This window comes from Falco rusticolus, chromosome 2 (genome assembly GCF_015220075.1).
Source record: "Falco rusticolus isolate bFalRus1 chromosome 2, bFalRus1.pri, whole genome shotgun sequence".
Lineage (NCBI taxonomy): Eukaryota > Metazoa > Chordata > Aves > Falconiformes > Falconidae > Falco > Falco rusticolus.
In genome coordinates, this window is record NC_051188.1 from 69,390,519 (window position 1) to 69,410,820 (window position 20,302).

Here is a 20,302-nt window from a genome sequence, read left to right on the forward strand (position 1 = left end):
CACTTCTGCGAAGGACCACACATCACCTTCAGCAGCACCCACATCACAGGTCATCTCCACACATCCAGGCTGTCAGACATCTACACACAACAGGCTAAGAGAAGGCACAACCAAGTGCTATAACCAATTGTTTAAGACCAGCTATTTAGATTTGATTTACACAAGCTTGTCAAAAACAGTGCACTTAAGGCCACTTCATATTTCAGATTTTGTAAAGAAGTCAGCAGTTTAAGAAAATAATAACAGGAGACCTCTGTTTCTACTGATGTCTGTATTTTAAAACTTTGAGTAAGATTTACTCAGGCTTCAGAATATAAAATGTCTTTCAGGATCTTAAGTGAAGCTGCAATAAGTTATGGTTGGTTTTGTTGTTTTTTGGTTTTTTTTAAAGAAACTTTTAGTTTCTCAAAGTTTCTAGATAAACAGCTGTCTTGAAATACTACCCTTCTGGGGCTCAGCATGACCTTGATGAGTGTCTCCAGGGCTCTAAGTGGGAACACTGGCTGCAAGCATACTGTGTCAGTCTTGATGCCATCGCAGGAGTTAGTCATCCTCTGAGTCACTCTCCCCCCTGGCTGGGACACTTGCCCTGATTGAGGACATGAGCTGGTCCTGGATCTGCTTCCTGGGGTTCTCCTCCAGGTCTGTCTTGATGGCACCCGACTCTGAAATCTTCCACTCCAATTCTGTGCAGCACAAAACAAGAGAGCCATGAATGCAGGGGAGCAAACTGGAAAAAGCCCACCTTGCTTTCCCAGCCGACTTCTCTTATCACCCTGCCACCGCCACCACCACCACCAGGGCCTTGCTCTATTCCTCCCCCTCCTCTTCCACACCCAGGTCCCAGCTGCTGCCCTGTCTCCCACACCCAGCTCCAGCTGAGCCCTCCCTTCACGGTCACTACTGCTGGCACAGGTTTCAGCACAGAGCTCAGAGGTTGGGGTACTGCTCTGCAGCCCACCTGTGGCATCCCCAGTGCCCTCCTACTCCTTTACAACCAATGCCAAAGAGGCAACGGATAGAGAGCAGCAGCTTTAGATGCCAACTCTCCTGGTGAAAATGAATTCTACCTCCTTCTAGCCATGTAAGGGCAGAAGACAGGTTTGCACATCTGTTCCCAGTGCAGGAATACTGCTCATGTATTACAGCTGTTTCTGTCATATACAGAGTTCATCACAGCCAGGAAAGGCAGGGATTAGACTTGTTGAGTGGCAAAAAAAATTGCAGCAATTCCATTTACACATCTGAATTATAGGTATTTTTCAGGGATGTACTCTGTAAACACAATTCACCCCTTTTCCAATACACTATTAGTTCCTTAGCAAGACAGTAAGAGAGACTCCACCATCAGTAGTAGGCCTATTGCTATATAAGCCCAAATTGGATTACTTCCCAGAAGTGGAACACATTCAGTTGAAACCTTTCTCCTAGTCCTGCTGGCAACCCTATCATTAAATCTTATTTCCTTCAGACATCACAGAGTAATGAATACAACTTCACGCTTTCTTTAATCTTAGGGAAGAAGGAAGGAAGAAATAAAAGAAAGTGTGGAATTTCAGTGCCCAGCTTTCTGTGATGACTGAATTAAGCTGGCTCAGTCACCTTTGGACCTGCCCAAAAATCAGTTACTTATACAGTAAAAATGGGAGAAAGCTCACTGTGGGTTCTGCTACCACTGCTCACTTCAGTGCATAATTAGGCATCTGCTGTAGTTAGTTAGCTGTTCTCAAATCAGCAGTCTCATTGGTGAGCTTTTCCCCTTCTGACAGTTCAAGGCAGGGGAGTTTTCAACAGCACATGCTCAAGATATCCTATAAACTTCAGGGTTTTAGTAAAAAAAAACCAACAACAAAACCACAAAAAAATTCTTTGCAGCCTACCCCAGTATAGGCAGTGACATCATTCAGTAGGGACCTTGAAATGCTGTTTAAATGTGTTTCAGTTCAGGTAAAGGTGCCCTCCCTTAAATCTTGAAAAAGCTTGAATGCATCTAGGCCAATATGCCTACTCAGAAACCTGATGGTTATTCTTTTAACCAAAGTAAAATCCACTAGGTTACATCTGAGTTGCATTTGCTTTCCGAGAAGAGCCTTTTCCACTGCTGACCTCTGTCTTCAGGCACTGCTGTAGGATACAATCCCTGATCAACTGTCTCCAAAATGAAGAGCCACAGCGCTCTCCAAGACCTGCATCACCACTCATCTCCTGAAGCATGTCATGCTGACAAGGCTGCCTCCAGGCTGCTGAGATGGGCAAGGAGAAATAGGTCTAGGGGAAACCACAACCTCCAGAAAAGGTAACAGCCTCTCCCCATGGAGCCCTGTGCCCTCTGAACCCCCGAGACAGAAGCTTAATGTGCTGGCATCTCCAGGAGATGGCAAGAGGGAAAGGAAGCAGCCCAGTTTGGGGCTAGCAGCTCCATTTGGACAAATGGACGGGTTCTCTTTAAAGGTTCATGAGGAACAGAGCCTGTGTGTCAGGAAGGCAAACCAGACAAATACAGGCTATCGGCTTGAAAATGAAACAAGAAGCCCTACAGTGCAACAGGCAAGCACCAGCTATTAAGTAACTGGGGGGAAAGTCAGTCATGCAGGTACAAGAGCCCCAAAGAATGTACATGGGTAGTATTTACCCTTTAATACATTCAGGAAAGTTTGTTTCACCTGACACAAGGTGTAAATACTTGCACACACATTAGATAAATCTCTATACGTTGTCCTACTCAGCCACTCGCCACTTTCACACGACAGCCTTAATCACAGGCTGATGAACCATAAGGATAAAAAAAAAAAAAAAACAACCAAAAAAACCCAAACCTTAACCCCAATATGATTTTTAGTACCTCCCTTCTCCTAAGCCTCACTTCTCTCATTCCCAGCAAAGCAGTTTTGCTTTTCCTTTGGAAAACTGGAGACACAGACACTAACCATCCCTTGTCAGGTTCATGCCACCAAACACCAGAGGCCCAATGAACTGAGCTTTGATGTCTCCCTCCAGGTAGATGAATATCGTAGGCAGGTTCTTATCAGGATAGTTGGCAATGCAGGTGGTAGAGATAGCTTTGATGAATTTCACATCTCTGAACTTTCTTGCAAGCCCACTCATATGTTGATTTATTAAGGCACAGAGTGGAATTCTGTGAAGAACAGGAATACACATAAGGAAAAAAAGACAAATCAGACAGTAATCCGCTCCAGAAGAAACGTCAGAAATACCAGCTTGACAAGTAGCATTTATGGAAAGACAAATGTACCAGAAGCAACTTCTGAATACTGTTGTTGTCCAGTATTCCAGCATTCAAAGGAAATCAGCATCACTAGAGGTTTTGGTGCATGGCGAGTTTGTTTTAAGATACCAGCAATACAACCTTCCCCTCTATCATACAGAAAAATTGGTTTACAAAGACATGATATTTAGAAATTGTAGGAGCATGGGCAAAGCAGGAGTAAAAGCAGCTCCTGGAAGAAAGTATGCATGCAAATGATGATGAACACCTGTGAGGCAATTAGAGACAGGAAACAAAAATCAAGTATTTCTAACCCTTTCCAGAGAATTCCAGCAACTTATGAGGAACTGATGTCATCTCTCTGGACTTGTGCAAAGCATTTGACACTGTCCCACATGACATCCTTGTCTCCAAATTGGAGACATGGATTTGACAGACGGACTTCTTGATAGATAAGGAATTGGCTGGATGGTCACACTCAAAGAGTTACAGTCAATAGCTCAACATCCAAGTGGAGACCAGTGACAAGCAGCATTCTTCTGGGATCCACACTGTTCAACATCTTTGTCACTTGCTTTGCTATGTTATGCATTCAGTTCTGAACAATTCAGTACTGAAACTTTTTCATAAGCTTGAAAAATAATATGAAACATTTATTTTTGAGTATTTTGATTTTGATGAGTAGCATTCCTCAGGGATCCATACTGGGACCAGGGCTGTTCAACATCTTTGTCAGCAACATGGACACTGGGATTGAGGGCACCCTCAGCACGTTTGCCAACACCACCAAGCAGTGTGGTGCGGTCACCAATCTGGAGGAAAGGGAGGCCATCCAGAGGGACACTGACAGGCTTGAGAGGTGGGCCCGTGTGAACCTCATGAAGTTCAATAAGGCCAAGGGCAAGGTCCTGCACATGGGTCGGGACAATCCCAAGCACAAACACAGGCTGGGCAGAGAATGGATTGAGAGCAGCCCTGAGGAAAAAAAACTTAGGGGTGTTGGTGGATGAGAAACTCAACATGGCCCAGCAACATGTGCTTGCAGCCCAGAAAGCCAGCTGTATTCAGGGTTGCAACAAAAGCCGCTCGGCCAGCAGGTCGAGGGGGGTGATTCTGCCTCTCTGCTCTGATCTGGTGAGACCCCACCTGCAGTGCTGCATCCACCTCTGGGGCCCCCAATGTAAGAAGGACCTGGACCTGTTGGACAAAGTCCAGAGGAGAGCCATGAAGACAGTTAGAAGGCTGGAGCACCTCCCCTATGAAGACAGGCTGAGAGAGTTGGGGTTGCTCAGCCTGGAGAAGACAAAGCTCCAGGGAGACCTTATAGCAGCCTTCCAGTACCCAGAGGGGGCCTACAGGAAAGCTGGAGGGGGACATTTTACAAGGGCAGGCAGTGCTAGGACAGGGGGAATGGCTTTAAGCTGAAAGAGGGTAGATTTAGATTAGCTATAAAGGAAGAAATTCTACACTCTGAGGGTGGTGAGGCACTGGAACAGGTTTCCCAGAGAAGCTGTGGATGCCCCATCCCTGGAAGTGTTCAAGGCCAGGCTGGATAGGGCTCTGAGCAACCTGGTCTAGTGGAAGGTGCCCCTGCCCATAACCAAGGGCTTTATGATTTTTAAGGTCCCTTCCAACCCAAACTGCTCTGTGATTATCTGACCTTTCTGACATGTTTTTCCATCACACTGACAAGACTGGAAACCTTGTTCACTCCATTTTTATGCCTTTAGGAACCAGGCTAAAGACACACAGTGATCCTTAAAATGCACAATACCGCACACTTTAACCAGAATAATTTCCAAAGCTTCGATATTCCAGTGGCAGCAGCTACCTCTGTGGCAGCTGTACGGTACCAGTCACACTGTGCTGTATAGATTTATAAGAAAGCCACTTCATGGTAACATGATTTTAGAGCTAAGTTCAGCAGTCTTGAGTCAACAGTGATGAAATTACTAATTTAAGTTTTTGTTTCTTAGAAGTCCAGAATCAGTTCCTTAGTTTCCACAATAACTACACATTTGTCTAGAGTATTTTCAGCTATTGACAGCACAAGGCTTAAAGGTTAAAAACAAATTCTTACCCTTGTTTGTAGAGGTGCAGGACTACCCATATTCCTTTTCCAGCTTTTGTAACCTCTTGAACGTAATCTTTTCCTGAAATCTCCAAAACTTCCCCAAATTTATTCTTCATTTGAGCTGCTTTCATTTCTGCTAATCTTTGTTGCCTGAACAGCAAGGAAGAAGAAAAAGACCTTGTGAATAGATGCATTTTTGACAGAACAACAGTTAAAGGACCTGGCTGAAACCCAGAATTCAGAGGCACATTATAAACTTCTTCAAACCCCAGAGCAACAAAAGCACCCTGACGTAGTCAATAGATGCTTATTACAAGTTAAAACTGCCAACATGCAAGTAGTACAGCTACGTTTCATGACGACTTCTTTTTCCTCATTTCTACCCTCAGCAGCCATTTCTTCTTCAGATACCACACTACAAAACTAAATGGCAAAAAAACAGGAGAGATGGTTAAGGGACTAGAAAACCAACACTGTAATGATGTAAATCCGCAGCACCTTAATCTCATTCATGCAAAAACTGAGAAATCTCGGAGGCAATTTTCAAAGCGCTCAGAATCCACAGCCATGCACTCAGCAGGTGCACATTACCTCTGCAAAACTAGGTTGTTGATAAAGGACACTGAATTTAAATGCAGTTATCCTACTGAAGACACTTAGAAGCTCTACAAGAGACCAGAAACACAACCCACTTTTTCTATTAGGCCTAACAACATCCTCCCTCTCTTCAACAATATCTAACAGTATCCAGAAGAAGAAAACTCCAGTTTTCATTAAAGCAGAATTCTTCATGCTGCTCTGACCTGTACATTTCAATAGCTTTCTCATCCTCCTCATTAAATTCATCTTCATTCTCTTCCAGCTCTTCCAGAGTCATGTCCTCGTACGTTTTCACTGGAATGGAAGAAACACCAAATCAGCAAAAACCTTACTCCAGGATTAAAACTCACCGGCTTTTATCAGTCCAATAATTGATTGATTTTAAGGACAGATTAACTGTGGGAAATAAGGGGCTTTCTTTAAGGTATTATTGCTACTGGATTTTTAGAAAATATTATGCACTTTAGACATAGATGGAAAGACAATCCCTGAGCCAAAGGCTGTCTAGACTAGCACACGAGTACCTGCACTAGCTTTCAAGTTTGGTAGTTGCAGCAAAGACATACTTAACACACACGCAACACAGCAGGGATGCCTGAAGAACGGAGGAAGCATACAACAGGTAATGTCATGGGATACTTTTACTTGCACATACACGCAGCAAACTCCCATCGTACTGTTCTTTCTTCAGTTTTCAAACATTTACTTCTATAAAAATTCAGAGCTGACATCAAGAGCAAAGCTCTTCTTGTGCTGGAAGAATCCATGTGTCCAGGAGCACATTTTTTTGATATTGTTAACAGATGACCACCCTATATGAGAAGCAGCTTTGGTATCCCTTACAAACTTGGAAAAGGACACATTGCCTTGCAGGCCTGTAAATGTTACTGCTTGCCATTTCTTTGGACAAGCATCCCCAGGAGCCACTCCAAGACTTCTCCTGCTTGCTGCTGTCCAAGTTGGCTGGTCACTCACCAAGAGACTTCTGGAGGATGGCAAGTTGTTCCTCTTCCTTTGCACGCTCCTGTTCCTCCAGGTTTTCCTTTGGAGGAAGGATACCTTTCTTGCGCAGGATGTCATTCCACTCCGTGTCTTTATTCGGGTCCTAGAACAGAAGAAATGGATGATGCATTCAAGGTGAACACTGCCACTTCCAGAATTTAACGCAGGCAAGTTTTTCCAGACACACTTGCTAGACTCCTAACTGTCCAGATGGCAGCAGAAAGTCACAGTGTGCATTCTCCTGATGCTTCTTCGCAGCTCAACCAGAACCCTGAAGAGTGACTTTATTTTACCCACTCACCACACATACAGGAGGTCTTGGTAGTGTACAGAAGTCTGAAGCATTGTAACCATCATTGCAGCTCTCACAAGGTGAGATGGAAGGGGAGGAAATCAGCTGGGTGACAGGGAAGCACGCTGGCCACAGCGCTCACACTCACGTACAGAGCCTCAGCAGAACAACAGGCCACCAGACCAGCAACCAGCGCATCGGGAAGTGCCGGTGAGAGGACACACTGGCAGCCTTGCAGACCTGACTCTGGATATATGGGAAGTCTGCTCAGTAGATTAAAATCAGCGTAGCTGCGTAAGTGCTTAGAGAGAAGCAAGCACTGTCCCTGCCTGACAAGCCCACTGCTAGGGAATCAAACCTAAACCTATGCCTAGGCACTTCCTGAAAGTTTAAGAGACTTTACCACGAAATAGTCACAATATTCCTGTGAAACAAGGCCAGCAGGTGCCCAGGTATTGTTGAGAAGCTCTAACTTTTGCCAAGTTAGACAGTAATTCTATTTTTATTTAATTGCATGAAATAGATGAAAGCTCAGCAGTAAGCACTTACGGGCTGATTTTGCTTCCTTGCTGTCTTGGCCTACATTAACTTTGAAAACTGGACACACCACCTACTGTTCTGCTATAGTTTATATATAGTTTACACTAGGGTCCGTGCAAGACCGTATCTCCTCTAGACCAAATCACTGTGCTTCTGCACTGCCGGGTGGGGGGTGGGGTGGTGTAATAAGGACAAGAAAAAAGTAGCGCTATCAATTGCACACCAGGTTGTTTGTTTTGGGGTTTTTTTTTTTAATCGTGTTTTGTGGTCGTTTTTCCCTCAACACAGCATTTCACAGCACCTACTGTTGCTTATCAACACACTGACGAAGTGCCCGTAACACCCACCCGCCCATGTGCTTCCTACAGTAGTGAAATCAACACCGTATTTGAAAAAATAAGCAACAAAGCGCCACAAAGCCAAGCCGCGGAGCTCCTCGGCAGGACCGCCACACGGCGGGCACCCCGCCCCAGGCAGGGGGCTGCCACCGGGCTCCCCCGCCCCGGCCCCGCCGGTGAGCGCGGCCCACGGCTGCGGCGGGGCCCGCCCGGCCCCAGCTCTCCCCGCCGGCGGCCCCGGCGCCGTGACCGGCCCCAGCTCTCCCCCGGGCGGGCTCGCCCTGCCGCACCGCCGCACACGGGCCGGGGGCGCTGGGCCCCGCCGCTCACCTGCATCCTGCCGGCGGGGCCGGGGCCCGATCGGCGGCGGCGCTGGGCAGGGCAGGGCCGGTCCCGGCGTGCGCGGCGCGGCCGGAGGAGGCGGTGCTCCCCGGCGGGGCGGTGCAGCGCCGCTGCCGCTCCTTCCCGTACGGCCTAATAAGGCCGGTCCCGGCAGCGTGGCTCTGGGGGGAGGTGTCGCGTTTGGGGGCAGCGCAGCCGGGGCCATCCGGCTACGTGAGCTCACAGGTTTCAGCTCTTGCTGGGGGTTTCGTCTCTTTTCTTCACCGTTCTCCGTAGCTCCCGCTGCATCTGCACGGGTCTGGCCCCTGCCCCTATGGTTTCGTGGGCAGGGAGCCCTGGCAGGCGCACCGGCGTGGTCCGGGAGCTCTCCTTCCTCGCCCGCTCGGCCTCCCCTGCCCCGCTGCCCTCGGAAGGGTGCGGGTCCCTCACGCAGCAGCGCGGCGCTGCCGGGCACCGCCAGTGCCCCAGCAGCCGCGGTGACAGCCGCCCCCCCGGGGCTGCAGGCGGCCGCCCCTGCCCGGGGCTCCACGCGCCCTGAGCCCGCCCCAGCGAGGCGCCGTGCCGCTGCGCCCCCGCCCGCAGCCCACCGCAGCCGAGCTGTGGCCCCCGTACCGGTTCATCTGGAGAGGTGCACCTACCCTCTCCGCGTACCTTCCCCCCCCCCCCCCCCCCCAACCCACGGCAGCTCGGAAGCGACGCGGGATGGGAGTCGTGGAGGGCAGAGGAATTCCTGCCCGGCTTCCAGGTGGCACAGCCCCGCAGCCGGCACTACGTTGTAAGAGACTTTCCACATCCCAGGCTGTGCCCCGGCTGCCCCAGCCCAGCCGGGTTTGCCGTGCGGCTCTGCTCTTGCCTCGCCCTCTGCTTGTGTCGTTGTTTTAGCAGCACGGCCAGGGACAGTGTCCTCTAAAAGTAGCCTGCTAAACACCCCGGGAAACGAGCTACACCAGCGGGGAGCAAAACCAGGAATTTGCTGTCGGCTTGGAAAACGTGTAACAGACTCTGAAACTCGTGTTTCTGAAGTTAAACAGAAAGTCCTCAGCACCTTCCAGCACCCCTTTCCTAAGTGCTAAGTCCTAAGTTCCGTGGGTCAGCCCTGCTGGAGGGGGTCCATAGCGCAGCAGCAGAGCTGTGTCCCTCTGCCCCCCGGCCTTGCCGGACGCTGGGCCACTGCAGGGTGCCCAGGGGAAGCAGCGTGGCCATGGGGTGGTGGGATCCCGACCAGGCAGCATGCTGAGCTGGGCATGGCTCAGCTCCTCACACTCGCCCACCAGCCAGCGTGCTGGAGCTACCATAAACCAAACCGGGCACCGTCACGGAAACACCCCAAATAAATTGTCAGCCATAGGGGAAACTTCCCTAGGTGCATCCAAATACTGATGGTGAGTTCTGAGGCTCTCCTCTGCCTTAGTTGGGGTTTTTTTATGTAACTCTTCCCTTTCCACTTCACTGAACCTCATCTGTCTGCATTTCATACCCTGTTTTGTTTCTCCACTGGCTTCTCTCCTCATTTTTCTTTCCCTGTTCTGTTAAATAAAATAAAACAGTGAAGCCTATATTATCTATTCTTGTCAGACATAATTATCAGTACTTCAGATTCAGTTAGGATTAGGTCATAGCCACTTAGCATTACAAGAAATTTGTGTTAGATAGTTATTTTTATTTTGTTTTGGGGTCTCTATTAAAGCATCACTCAGCAAACACTGAGGAGTGGGTCAAGTGTGGTGAACCCAGTCCATTTGGGATCAACACCCGATTCCCTAAAAACGGACACCTCTGCCCTTTCAAAGAACTGAGCAGACCTTGCACTTTCTCCTCAAAGACACATAGCAGAGAGGAAGGGAGAAGAGGCTCACTCCCACCTCCCCCTCCTTTTATGCTCCAGCCTGATGGACAGCACGCTCACCCGGAAGGGGGGAGTCCTTTTCCAAATCCCCAGAAAAACACCCCCACGCAACCTGCCAGCAGGCCTTAAGAGTCTGTTCTGGGCATGTGGAGAAACAGCTGTGCCTCTGCTCCATCAAGGGCCTGGAATGGAAATTCGGAAGCCCCGTTATGACATGTTAAAACATCACGGACATCCCATTGACACCCATGTATCCTGAAGTGTCTGTGGCACTTACCCCGTCCTAAGTTTAATTTAGTGAAGAGAAGGCACAGCCACCTTTTCTGCCTCTGAATTAAACCAAATTAATTTAATTAATTAATTTTAAAAGAGCTGCGTTTTGAGAGGGTCTCATCCTTACGGTGAGTATTTGGATGTGCAGAGGGTGCCCCATACCTGCCTCTCAGAACCCTGAGGCTGAGGAAGACTCAGCCTCACCCAGTTTGGACTAGATGCTCATCCTTGTGGGGAAAGTGACTGAGTGATAGATGGAGCCACAAATGCAGACAATGTGAGAACTTTAAATCAGAAAGTAAAGGGTTATGAAGCCTTCTGGCAGCGCAGCATGTGAGCTACAGTTTTCAGGACGACAATTTTGCAGTCCTCTGCAGGTGCTCCAAAGTCCTTTGGCTCTGACCTGCAGTTAGTCCTCAGCATGCAGAACCAAAGTTCTAGCTATCAGTGCCAGTTTTGCTGTACAAATGTTTTGTCAGAGCCTGGGCTTTCAGTAGGACCTGCTGGTTTAATAGTCATCTTTTGTGGCTGAAATACCATTCACACACATGGCTTTTGTGTGTTGCTGGTTGGAATCTCCTTTGAACACCAGAAAATAAACACAGAAGAAGCATGAGCAGAGACTGTGCACTCGTTTTCTAATAGGTGCTCAAAAATACTCATTTGCATTAGGTGAGATTTTTGCCCAGGTGGACTGAGAAAAACCAGCCAAGGACCCTTGGCACCAGAACCTCTCTGTTCCTATAGTAAACCCTGAGCCCCATCCAGGGCAGAGAGTTACCAGAAGAGGGGGCAGAAGCCCAGATCTTAGGAGCAGCCCCATCACATCACTTGGTGGGGCTCAGACAGTGTGAATGAAGCATAACTCTGCCCAGCACACACATAAAACAACACACAGCTTCCCTCCTCCCACCCAACTATAAATACATCAGCTTTATAAAACACATTTCCCCTATGTACCTTTTTTAAAATCAAGCTTCAGCAGGAAAGAGGGGACTGTTTTTGTGCATGCTGCACAGACAGAAATACTCCAGCCAGAGGGGCTAAGAGCTCTCCCTGTCACAGCGAGACTGAAATACAGCTGTGGCTCAGCCCTTGGAGACAGCCTGGCTTCTCCCCCCACCCTGAAGAATTTGCTTCTGGGCATCTATAATATATTTCTTCCTTTTCCCTCAACTCAGGGGTTAGAAGAAAGATGAACCACATGTGATAATGACTCATTAATTGTTTAGGTGACCCACTGAGGAGGAGAAAAAGATGTTAAGAAAAAGGTGCTGCCCCAGGGGTAGGGAGAATGACGTTATGAAGCTTGCTTGCCTCTGCAAGCAGGCTATAGCAAAGCACAGGCTAGGCCAAGATAAGAAATTTTGAAGGTAATGGGATATATTTTTCATTTATAAGACATAATGAAAGATTTAGGTTATTATGGACTTTGTATTACTTTGTAAGGTAGCTGCATTTGTAGCACAGTATGTCTGTGAGTAATCAGAATTTGAAAATCATTGATAATAAGAATAAGGAGTTATGGCTTGGTTTGCTTGGATCATATTATGGGGTGGGATCTTTTTGTTCCTCCCTCCCAAATCTTATTCTGATTTTTCTTAATTATTTAAGCCTCTCTATAGAAATTACACAACCCCCTTACATCCAGTGATGGATTTTCTTGTATATTGCAAACAACTGTGCTGGAAGCTAACTCTTCTGTTTATCCATAGATTGGAAACATTATTTAAATAAGTACTTTTGCCACTCCTAATTCTAAGAGTATAGTAACTGGACTGAATTTCCTTAGTCTTAAGTAAATAGTTGGTAATTTCTGTTCTTCAGTCTGCATTGAGGCATCCAAGTCAATTCTTCCTTTTCCTGGTGCAGAAGACCTCCAGTACTCTCACAGCAGCCAGGGAATATCCCCTGGGGAATTAGCTTAGAACTTTGTATGAAAACCTCTTGGAGTATTCTAGGTATAAGATGCTGTGGGATGCAGGAATTTTTCAATTGTTAGATTTAAAATGAAAGAAAGATCTAACCTGATAATGGATGAAGTTAAAATACAGATTCCTCTTGGAAAAAGAGGCAGGCTTGACCTCAAGTTAGCTTTGAAGTAACAGTTGTGGTGATTAAGAAAATGTTATTGAAGAAGAGCCACTGTGCCTCAATCCCAAATACATGCCAAGTAGCACAAAAAAGTGTCTTTTCTTTTGAGCTCTTCATATCTACTTCAGTAAGCCTTTCTGGACAAGTTGCCGAAGTACTCTGGCTTTAAAACAAGGCCTCTCTCCTAAAAAGTAGCCAGTAAAATGGTCGTGGCAGTTAAAATCTTAGCTCTGCTATTAATGAAATGTGGCGTGTGGTGCTTTTTCCTCAAGAAAAGAACAAGCTTTCTCCTTGATGTGGAAGAGCAGGAAGTGTAACTTGCCTCACTGTTGTCTCCTCTTGCTACCAGTTAGCTGTAGCCCAAGCACCCAGGTAATCTAAAGATCTCCAACCCTTTGTATCTCCTCACAGCCACAATGTCTGAACATGGGAAGAAACACGCAGAGGCTAGCAAACCTGGAGCTGCAGCAAAGAAAACCAGATCACACAAGGCTGGTCTGCAGTTCCCTGTGGGTTGTGTCTCCAGGCTCCTTAAAAGAGGGAGCTACTCTGACAGGATCAGTCCTGGTGCTGCCATCTACCTGGCTGCGGTGCTGGAATACCTGAGCGTGGAGATCCTGGAGCTGGCAGGGAGCGCTGCACAGGCAAGCAAGAAAGCCAGGATCCTGCCCAGGCACACCCAGCTGGCCGTGAGAAATGATGATGAGCTGAACAAGCTTTTCTCCCGTGTGACCATTGCTCAAGGGGGGTTATGTCCAATATCCTTTCCCAGCTCCTTCCCAAGAAAACTGTTAGAGATGCTGCTCCTTCTCAGGAACAAGGTGGTAACCAGTGAAACGTGCTTTCCCTGGTGTGTGCACTTATGGATGATGGGACTCAGTAGCACTAATCTGTATGTGTTTGCTTCTTTGTCAAATATTTTTTCTGCTAGTTGTAATACATTTTTAAAGATTGTAACAAAGTTCTTAGAGTGCCAGACTGTCCTCCTTTCTTTTCTTCTTTTCATCCCTTTCAGGGATGCAGGAACACAGAAAATGTCAAAAGTCTACCATACCACCCAAATAACTTTTTTTTAGAAGTCAAGTACATGTTTACTTTTGAAAACATGTTACAGGTAACTGTTGTGGAGAAGGCAGAGCCAGGACACACACTGCTGTTCACATGAACTCCATCACAGAGTGCAATCAGTTCAGTGCCTCAGAGGTTGTTTAAGTCTGCTTTAGAAGCTAGTAACCCTGTATTTCAAAGTCTTACTGCTTGTAAAGCCATAGTGAACAACTACCTCTCTTTAGACTGCTCCACCACGACACTAAACGTCTATACTCTCCATCTTGTCGTAGCAACTGTAGGTAGTGTATTTAAAATCTGGTGCAATGTTTGTGCTGTTGGTAGATGTGACTGTCTTGCTTCTGTCTATCAGTGCAGAAAAACAAAAGTGTCCATATCCAAACAGTCCCCAGGCCTTTGCTGACCAAGTCACTGAAAGTCTCCCCCCCAGGGAAAGTACCCAGGGTTTTTCTGTTTGTAGTGGGTGCTTAGGCTTGCTGTTGAACTGGAAATCAGTGATTTGCTGCAGCTGCATTAGCATCAGTCCACCCCTGCAGCAGTATCTCACTGATTTCATAGCATCTCACACAGAGAAGTGCTGGTTAGGCCAGCTTCCTGAACTGTAGCTGGAGGATAAAATTTTTATTTTAAAAAGATTGTCCTGTCCTGTTGAGTTTCACCTAGCTCCTCTGCCCCCGCAAAGCACGAGGGTGTCAGAGCCTCCTGGCCAGCTTTTACAGTGCTGACAGATGTCAGAGCTGTATGCAGCTGAGTTAATGTCTCACTCCAAGCTGTGTTTACACAGAAATGGGGAGACAGGATACCTGACTGAGCAGAAACCACGATTTTGGGGTGGTGGGCAGCTGGAACAGACTTTGTATGCTGCCTGGAGCAGTTTGATGAGATCTTGACTGGTCTGCAATTTACCCAGTGAAGTGAGAAAAAGTAGAGGATGCTGTAGCAATGAGAAGTAAAAATGTCTGAGAGTAGATCTTAAGCTTTGTGCATATAGTGAAGGTGCTATATGTAACTAGCCTGGTGCCAAGTATTTACACCTGTAAATGGAAAAAAAAAGCTTTAAAGGAAGTACATGAGACATGAACACATGAAACTCAAATTATTTCCTCCATTTGACCACGGCAAGGGAATGATTAGTTCTTTGGACCAAGCAAAAGTATAAAGGTTTGCACTAATGGTAGACTCGAGCAAGGTACTAATTTTGTGCAGTTTTAAGCATGGTGCTTATAGCACTCTTGGCTAATCTGGAGAGCTGTGTGTCTCATCACACCACTCCTGGATGCAAGATGCTCTTGTGAGTCTTCTCTGCACCACACCAAACAGACCCTGAAAGGCATTGCCAGTGCTTAAGTAGCTTCTAGAAATGCCTCCACCTGCCATTTGCTGTATGCTAAAAGGCACTGAATGACCTGTGTGGCCCTACCTCTACTTACACCTAAAGACAGAGTTTGTGTCGAAGTAATGGTCCATATCAAAAGTCAATTTTTCAAGTACTTCTCTGATCAAGAACAATTACTCTTTCTTCTAGTCAACAGTTCAACCCATTTGTAAATTAACCAGATAGCATAGTGATCTGAAGACTCACCCCTCTGGTTCACAGCAACAGAGGGGACATATCTCCTAACCCAGCTGCTCAGCAAAAGTTCCTGTTGGGCCAGACCTCAACTTTTCAGCACTCGTATATTGAAGAAAAAAATTATTCAGCTGTCACCACACCCTTGAAGCTGGAAAAGACGTATTATAGCTTGCAACACAGCTATGCACGACTTCAGAAAAAAACTGCACCATGTGACAGATGAGAACAAGTCCTAGAAGAGAGAGAACCCAACGTCAGAGGTCCTGAGCTTTCCCAGGCTCTGCAGCATGGTCACAAAACAGTTTGGCCACTGCTAGCAGCACAAAGACCAGCAGTATGGGTCGGTGGGTTTAATTCTTGATGACTACAGGAAGGTGAAGTGTGCCCCCTTTCCAGCTGTAATAATTTAATTGCCAGCCAGCAATACTGCAGTTCTCCGAGACAGTAAATATTAGGCTTGTTACCAGAGGAGATCAGCTAACCAGGTGCTAAGTGGCTCCACAAGGAGTAGTGGCAAATTCTCGTGCTCTCAGGGGGTGTACTGAGTTGCTCTTGTGTTAGGGCCTTGATGGTTTTTTATTGTGGTGGCATTAAATGATGCAAGAGCTAGTAATTATATGGCTACCGCTGTGGAGTTTAAAAGGGGAAAGCTCTTGCCAGGAACTGTGGTTTGGGAGATTGGGTAGTGGTGGTGTTAGAAAAAGAGGTGAAGTCAATAATTTCTTCAGGTGAGAGTTTGTTGTCAAGAAATGACAGCACGCTTTGTTAGATAAACTCCTGAGGGAAATAAGGGGGTTGTAAAGTTCTGTGTTTGGTATAAGGCTGCTGAAGGGGGCTTTTAATTATTTTTAGTGCATACTGTATTTATTTTTTTATAATTTTAAATTTTATGATTTTATAATTTTATAAATATTTAAGTATTTATTTATAAATTTACTTGTGTAGTGTATTTTTAAAAGCTTATCTTTCTAAGGCCCACAAAAATCTCCTGAAAGAACTCTTTATTGTATTTTTAAGCACTTCAGCTTGGTATCTGATTTAGTTCCTCCCCACATCTTGGTAGAGCTTCTCACTACTTAAAAACAACTAATGATTAAAACTTAAGAACAACTCTATATACAAGAGCAGCATTTTCCTATGTTTGTTTTCCAGTTGCTTAGTGTTATGCATTGAAGTGTCATTGGTACTACTCAGTACCAGAGACTTTATGCCAGCAGTAAGTGAAAGGGCTTGTTAGAATGGATGCAATACTGTACAAGAAGATGGTGCTTGTGCACTTGTAGTAGCCTGGTGCACAGCGTGCTAAGCAGAGCAATTTTGGTGTCTGACGTAAAACAAAGCTTCTCCCCATAAGTTTTGTTCCTGTTTGTGGCCCATTACCTGCAGCAATAGGTCCCCTTACCTCTGGAAGATAAGACCCATTTGAAGTGGTTTCCAGTGGGTGAATTTCTCTTCTGTTGTTATTACTTCAGACAGATACAAACTTCTAGCTCTGGTGCTCTCAAGCTCATCATTGTAGAAACTGCGTAGGTTCCTACCAGGGGTAAGTTCAAAGAAGCTTTCCTGTAGGGTTTCTGAGCACTTGTAAGTATCTAGAAGCCTAGTTTGCTTAATGTTTCTCCTTAATAGCAGCTCTCCTTTGATACTGGGTCAGAAGATTTTGCTCCTAAGTTCTACCTGACTCTCCTGAAAAATTTTGGAAATCTAGCAGATGGCTGACCTGCTGCTCTGACTGAGCTTGTAGATGCTTCTTGGCTGGAAACTTGTCAGACACTCCTGGAGTGGCAGCCTGACCCATCTGCTCCTTCAGACAAAAGTATGAACAGCTAGCAAGCTTTCAGAGATGTGAAAACTATTTGTAAGAGAATTAGAAAGGCAGTGAAATGAGGAGGAAGAAAGGACTTAAATGCTCGGTTTCTGTGTTTTGGGTTTTTTTAATTCTTTCTCATTTTATACTAGACTTGATGTTAAAATATCTGAATGTGCGATGAAAACCACAAAGCTCTTCCTCGTGCCAAAGAAAACCAGATCACACAAGGCTGGTCTGCAGTTCCCTGTGGGTTGTGTCTCCAGGCTCCTTAAAAGAGGGAGCTACTCTGACAGGATCAGTCCTGGTGCTGCCATCTACCTGGCTGCGGTGCTGGAATACCTGAGCGTGGAGATCCTGGAGCTGGCAGGGAGCGCTGCACAGGCAAGCAAGAAAGCCAGGATCCTGCCCAGGCACACCCAGCTGGCCGTGAGAAATGATGATGAGCTGAACAAGCTTTTCTCCTGTGTGACCATTGCTCAAGGCTGGGTATTATCTAATGTTCTTCCCAAGCTTCTTCCTAAGAAGACCATGTCACTTAAACTGCCCAGCAAATATGTCCAGTCACAGGAGTTCTAGCTGCCACCAGGCTCCTGACCTTGTGGTGGTGTTGATTCTGGCTTTCTCAACAGCTTAGAGTTTTTCATGCCAGTTAGCATTTTTTGGTCTCAATTCATGTGTGTCTACCTGTGTGCATGTCTGGAAAGCTGCTAAAGGCAGGGAAATATAACTAGCAACTCTGTCTATGTCCCCCTAGCTGTACTTCAAAAGAAAAAAAAATCAACAGACTACTTCTATGGATAAACAAATGTGCAAAGGACTCATGTCCATCTTATTCCCTTCTATAAAATAATTTGTTGCACCAAGCAGAAGATTTTCGTTGGCAGCACACTTACCTAAGGAAACCTGCTTTATGGTTTTTAAACCTTGTGTCTCCATGTGCATGGCTGGAATCTCCTTATTCAGTATGTGTAAAAGTCTGCTTCATCTGACTGCTTTAGACCTCGTCATGGGCACAGTTAACTGTTCAGTGTAAGCAGATGCACCTGAGAAACTTAAACTGGACTGCCTTATGGTGGCAAAGCTGATGGATGGATCATCTCTAACATTTGGATATGGAGGTAGAGCTGTGTTGTAACTTCAGCATCACTGCACACACCTTGGTCCAAAGGTTGTGTTGGAATCATCCTCTGAGTTTCTGCATTGATTCTGCGATCCAAGCAGTCTTCTGCAGACAGTATATAAACCTTGTCAGTGCTTGAGCATGAAGGGTCTTCTAGAAGCTCTTCTTAAGAATGGATCCAAATATAATTTTTACCTCTCTGGTACTGAGAGTCTCCTTAGCTGCTTTGAGGCTTGTTCCATTAAGAACCAGCTCAAGGAAACCTGTGCGTTACAAGGCAATCCAGGAAATGGCCTTTTCCAGGACCTTCCAAAATTCTTGTCATCCACCTATGCAGCTTGAAAGCCTACCTAAGCACTACTAAATTTGCACTCTGGATTGCTATGTTGTGGTGGACACGTGCTAGTAATTGATGTCTGCTGTGCTGCAGACTTTTTTTGTTGGACAGCTGCACCAGCAGGATGCCTCTCAAATTTAAGAGGCTTATAACTGCATTACCAGGTGTTTGAATCGTTCTATTCATAACATGGAATGGGAAGGCCCTAGTGTCCGCCAGCTTCAGATTTATTAATTCATCCAGGTAGAAAGGTTATTTAGAGAAATGCTTCAAAACTGACCTATTTCAAGGTCTTGGGAGCCTCTCTCTCCCGTATCTGCCTTATAATAATCCATATTTTCTGCTGCTTTCTCTAGCATAATTCAGATCTCTCCCTGGTTTTCTGGTCTTGTAAGAGTTGAGACCTATTGAAGAATGAGCTGCAGAGACCTCATCTCTTCATATAGGCAGGCTAGGGAATTTAAATGAAAGGCAAGAAGCCAGGAATGAGGTCTGGTGGGACTGCAGCCAGACCTTTCTGTGTGTGAAACCTCTGGCATGTGTGTAAGCTGCAAACGCCTACTATGCAGTCTGTGAGGAGAGAAAGGGAGGAGAGTCTGTTGGTATTGGGTCAGTCCCTGTCTGACTGGTGCTATGAGCACAGGAGGTAGGTGGTTTGTAGTGTGGGTAGTAGACAATGGGGTTTGGGGCAGTCATAGGACCAGCCATTGCTATCTGCGTGAACGTTGCAACCTTTGGCTAGAGATCTAGCGGGTGAAACGCTGCTGAGCTGCACCACAAACCCAAGTGTCTGTCTCGGAAAGCAGCAGTGGCTCCTTAGGGGGCTGCTGGATGTTTTTCTACAGCAGTTTCAATCAACATTGACCGTATGAGCTGTGCTTGAAGAAAAACAGTCCTCTGTTCCCCTGTCAGGCTGACAGTTATGTTTCATGTCTGTGTGGGCTCAGAGGCTTGTTCCTGGCCTGTCCAAGCCAGCTGCCCACAGCATGGGTGCCCCTGCAGCAGCGTGGGCTTGTGCGGCTCCTGCCACGCCACACCGCTCTTGTCGCTGTGCCAACACAGCTGCTCATGGCCTCTACTGCAAACCAGGCTGCCAGGCTCATGTGCTAACAGTTTTCTTGTTCTTATTTTCCTTTGTTTCTTAAAGCAAAACCCCACCCTTCATAGTGGTGTTGGCACAACCTGAAAGTTTCTGTGGGGGTAGGAAGAAGAGACCAAGGGTGGGATGATGGCTGGAGCTGCGGAGGGAGAGTCTGTTTTCGACGCCTCCATGATGTGGGCTGTGACTGTGAAGCCTAATGGGAATTTCAAAGGTGTCTGTCTGGAGTGAAGTTGTATCACACCAGGTTCATGAGTTGAGACATGACCCATGGAACAGGACGTTTCAGCAACCCTCTGTGCCTATAGAAATCCTACCAAAAAGAAAAGGGGGTGGGGTGGGCAGGAATTAATGGAGACCTCTTTCCAAGTCTCAGCTCTTCTGCAGAAGAAGCAAAGCTTGACACTGGCTTGTGTAAAGGAATGCCCCCATCTCAAGAAGCTGTATGGCCTTGCTGGGTCAAGTTAGCCAAGAGATGCTGCTGCTGCCCAGGGCACAGGACTCAGTCTGAGACCTGGTCAGAGAGAAATCAACCATCAGGGATGGTGCTGGTACGTGTCTCTGTCTTTGTAGCCAAATAACCAATTCAATACATCTTGTATTAAACCCAGCTAGCTTTACCAGAAATTTACGTAGGCTTAAGTGTGACTGTAGGGTGGCTGGCAAGC

The 20,302-nt window shown here is 46.4% G+C and overlaps 2 protein-coding genes across 2 annotated transcripts; one reads left to right on the forward strand and one right to left on the reverse strand.

Moving 5' to 3' along the window:
* Positions 1-254: 254 nt before the first annotated feature.
* PDCL3 (phosducin like 3) lies at positions 255-8,530 on the reverse strand. The gene is made up of 6 exons (XM_037377754.1): positions 8,403-8,530; positions 6,876-7,005; positions 6,104-6,194; positions 5,307-5,450; positions 2,928-3,136; positions 255-686 (listed from the first exon to the last, which is right to left on the reverse strand). Exons 1-6 carry the CDS (start codon positions 8,406-8,408, stop codon positions 544-546), a joined length of 723 nt encoding a protein of 240 aa, XP_037233651.1. The 5' UTR covers positions 8,409-8,530; the 3' UTR covers positions 255-543.
* An 8,725-nt stretch (positions 8,531-17,255) lies between these two features.
* On the forward strand, positions 17,256-17,654 carry LOC119143544 (histone H2A-beta, sperm-like). The gene has a single exon (XM_037377920.1). It carries the CDS (start codon positions 17,256-17,258, stop codon positions 17,652-17,654), a length of 399 nt encoding a protein of 132 aa, XP_037233817.1.
* The last annotated feature ends 2,648 nt before the right edge of the window (positions 17,655-20,302 follow it).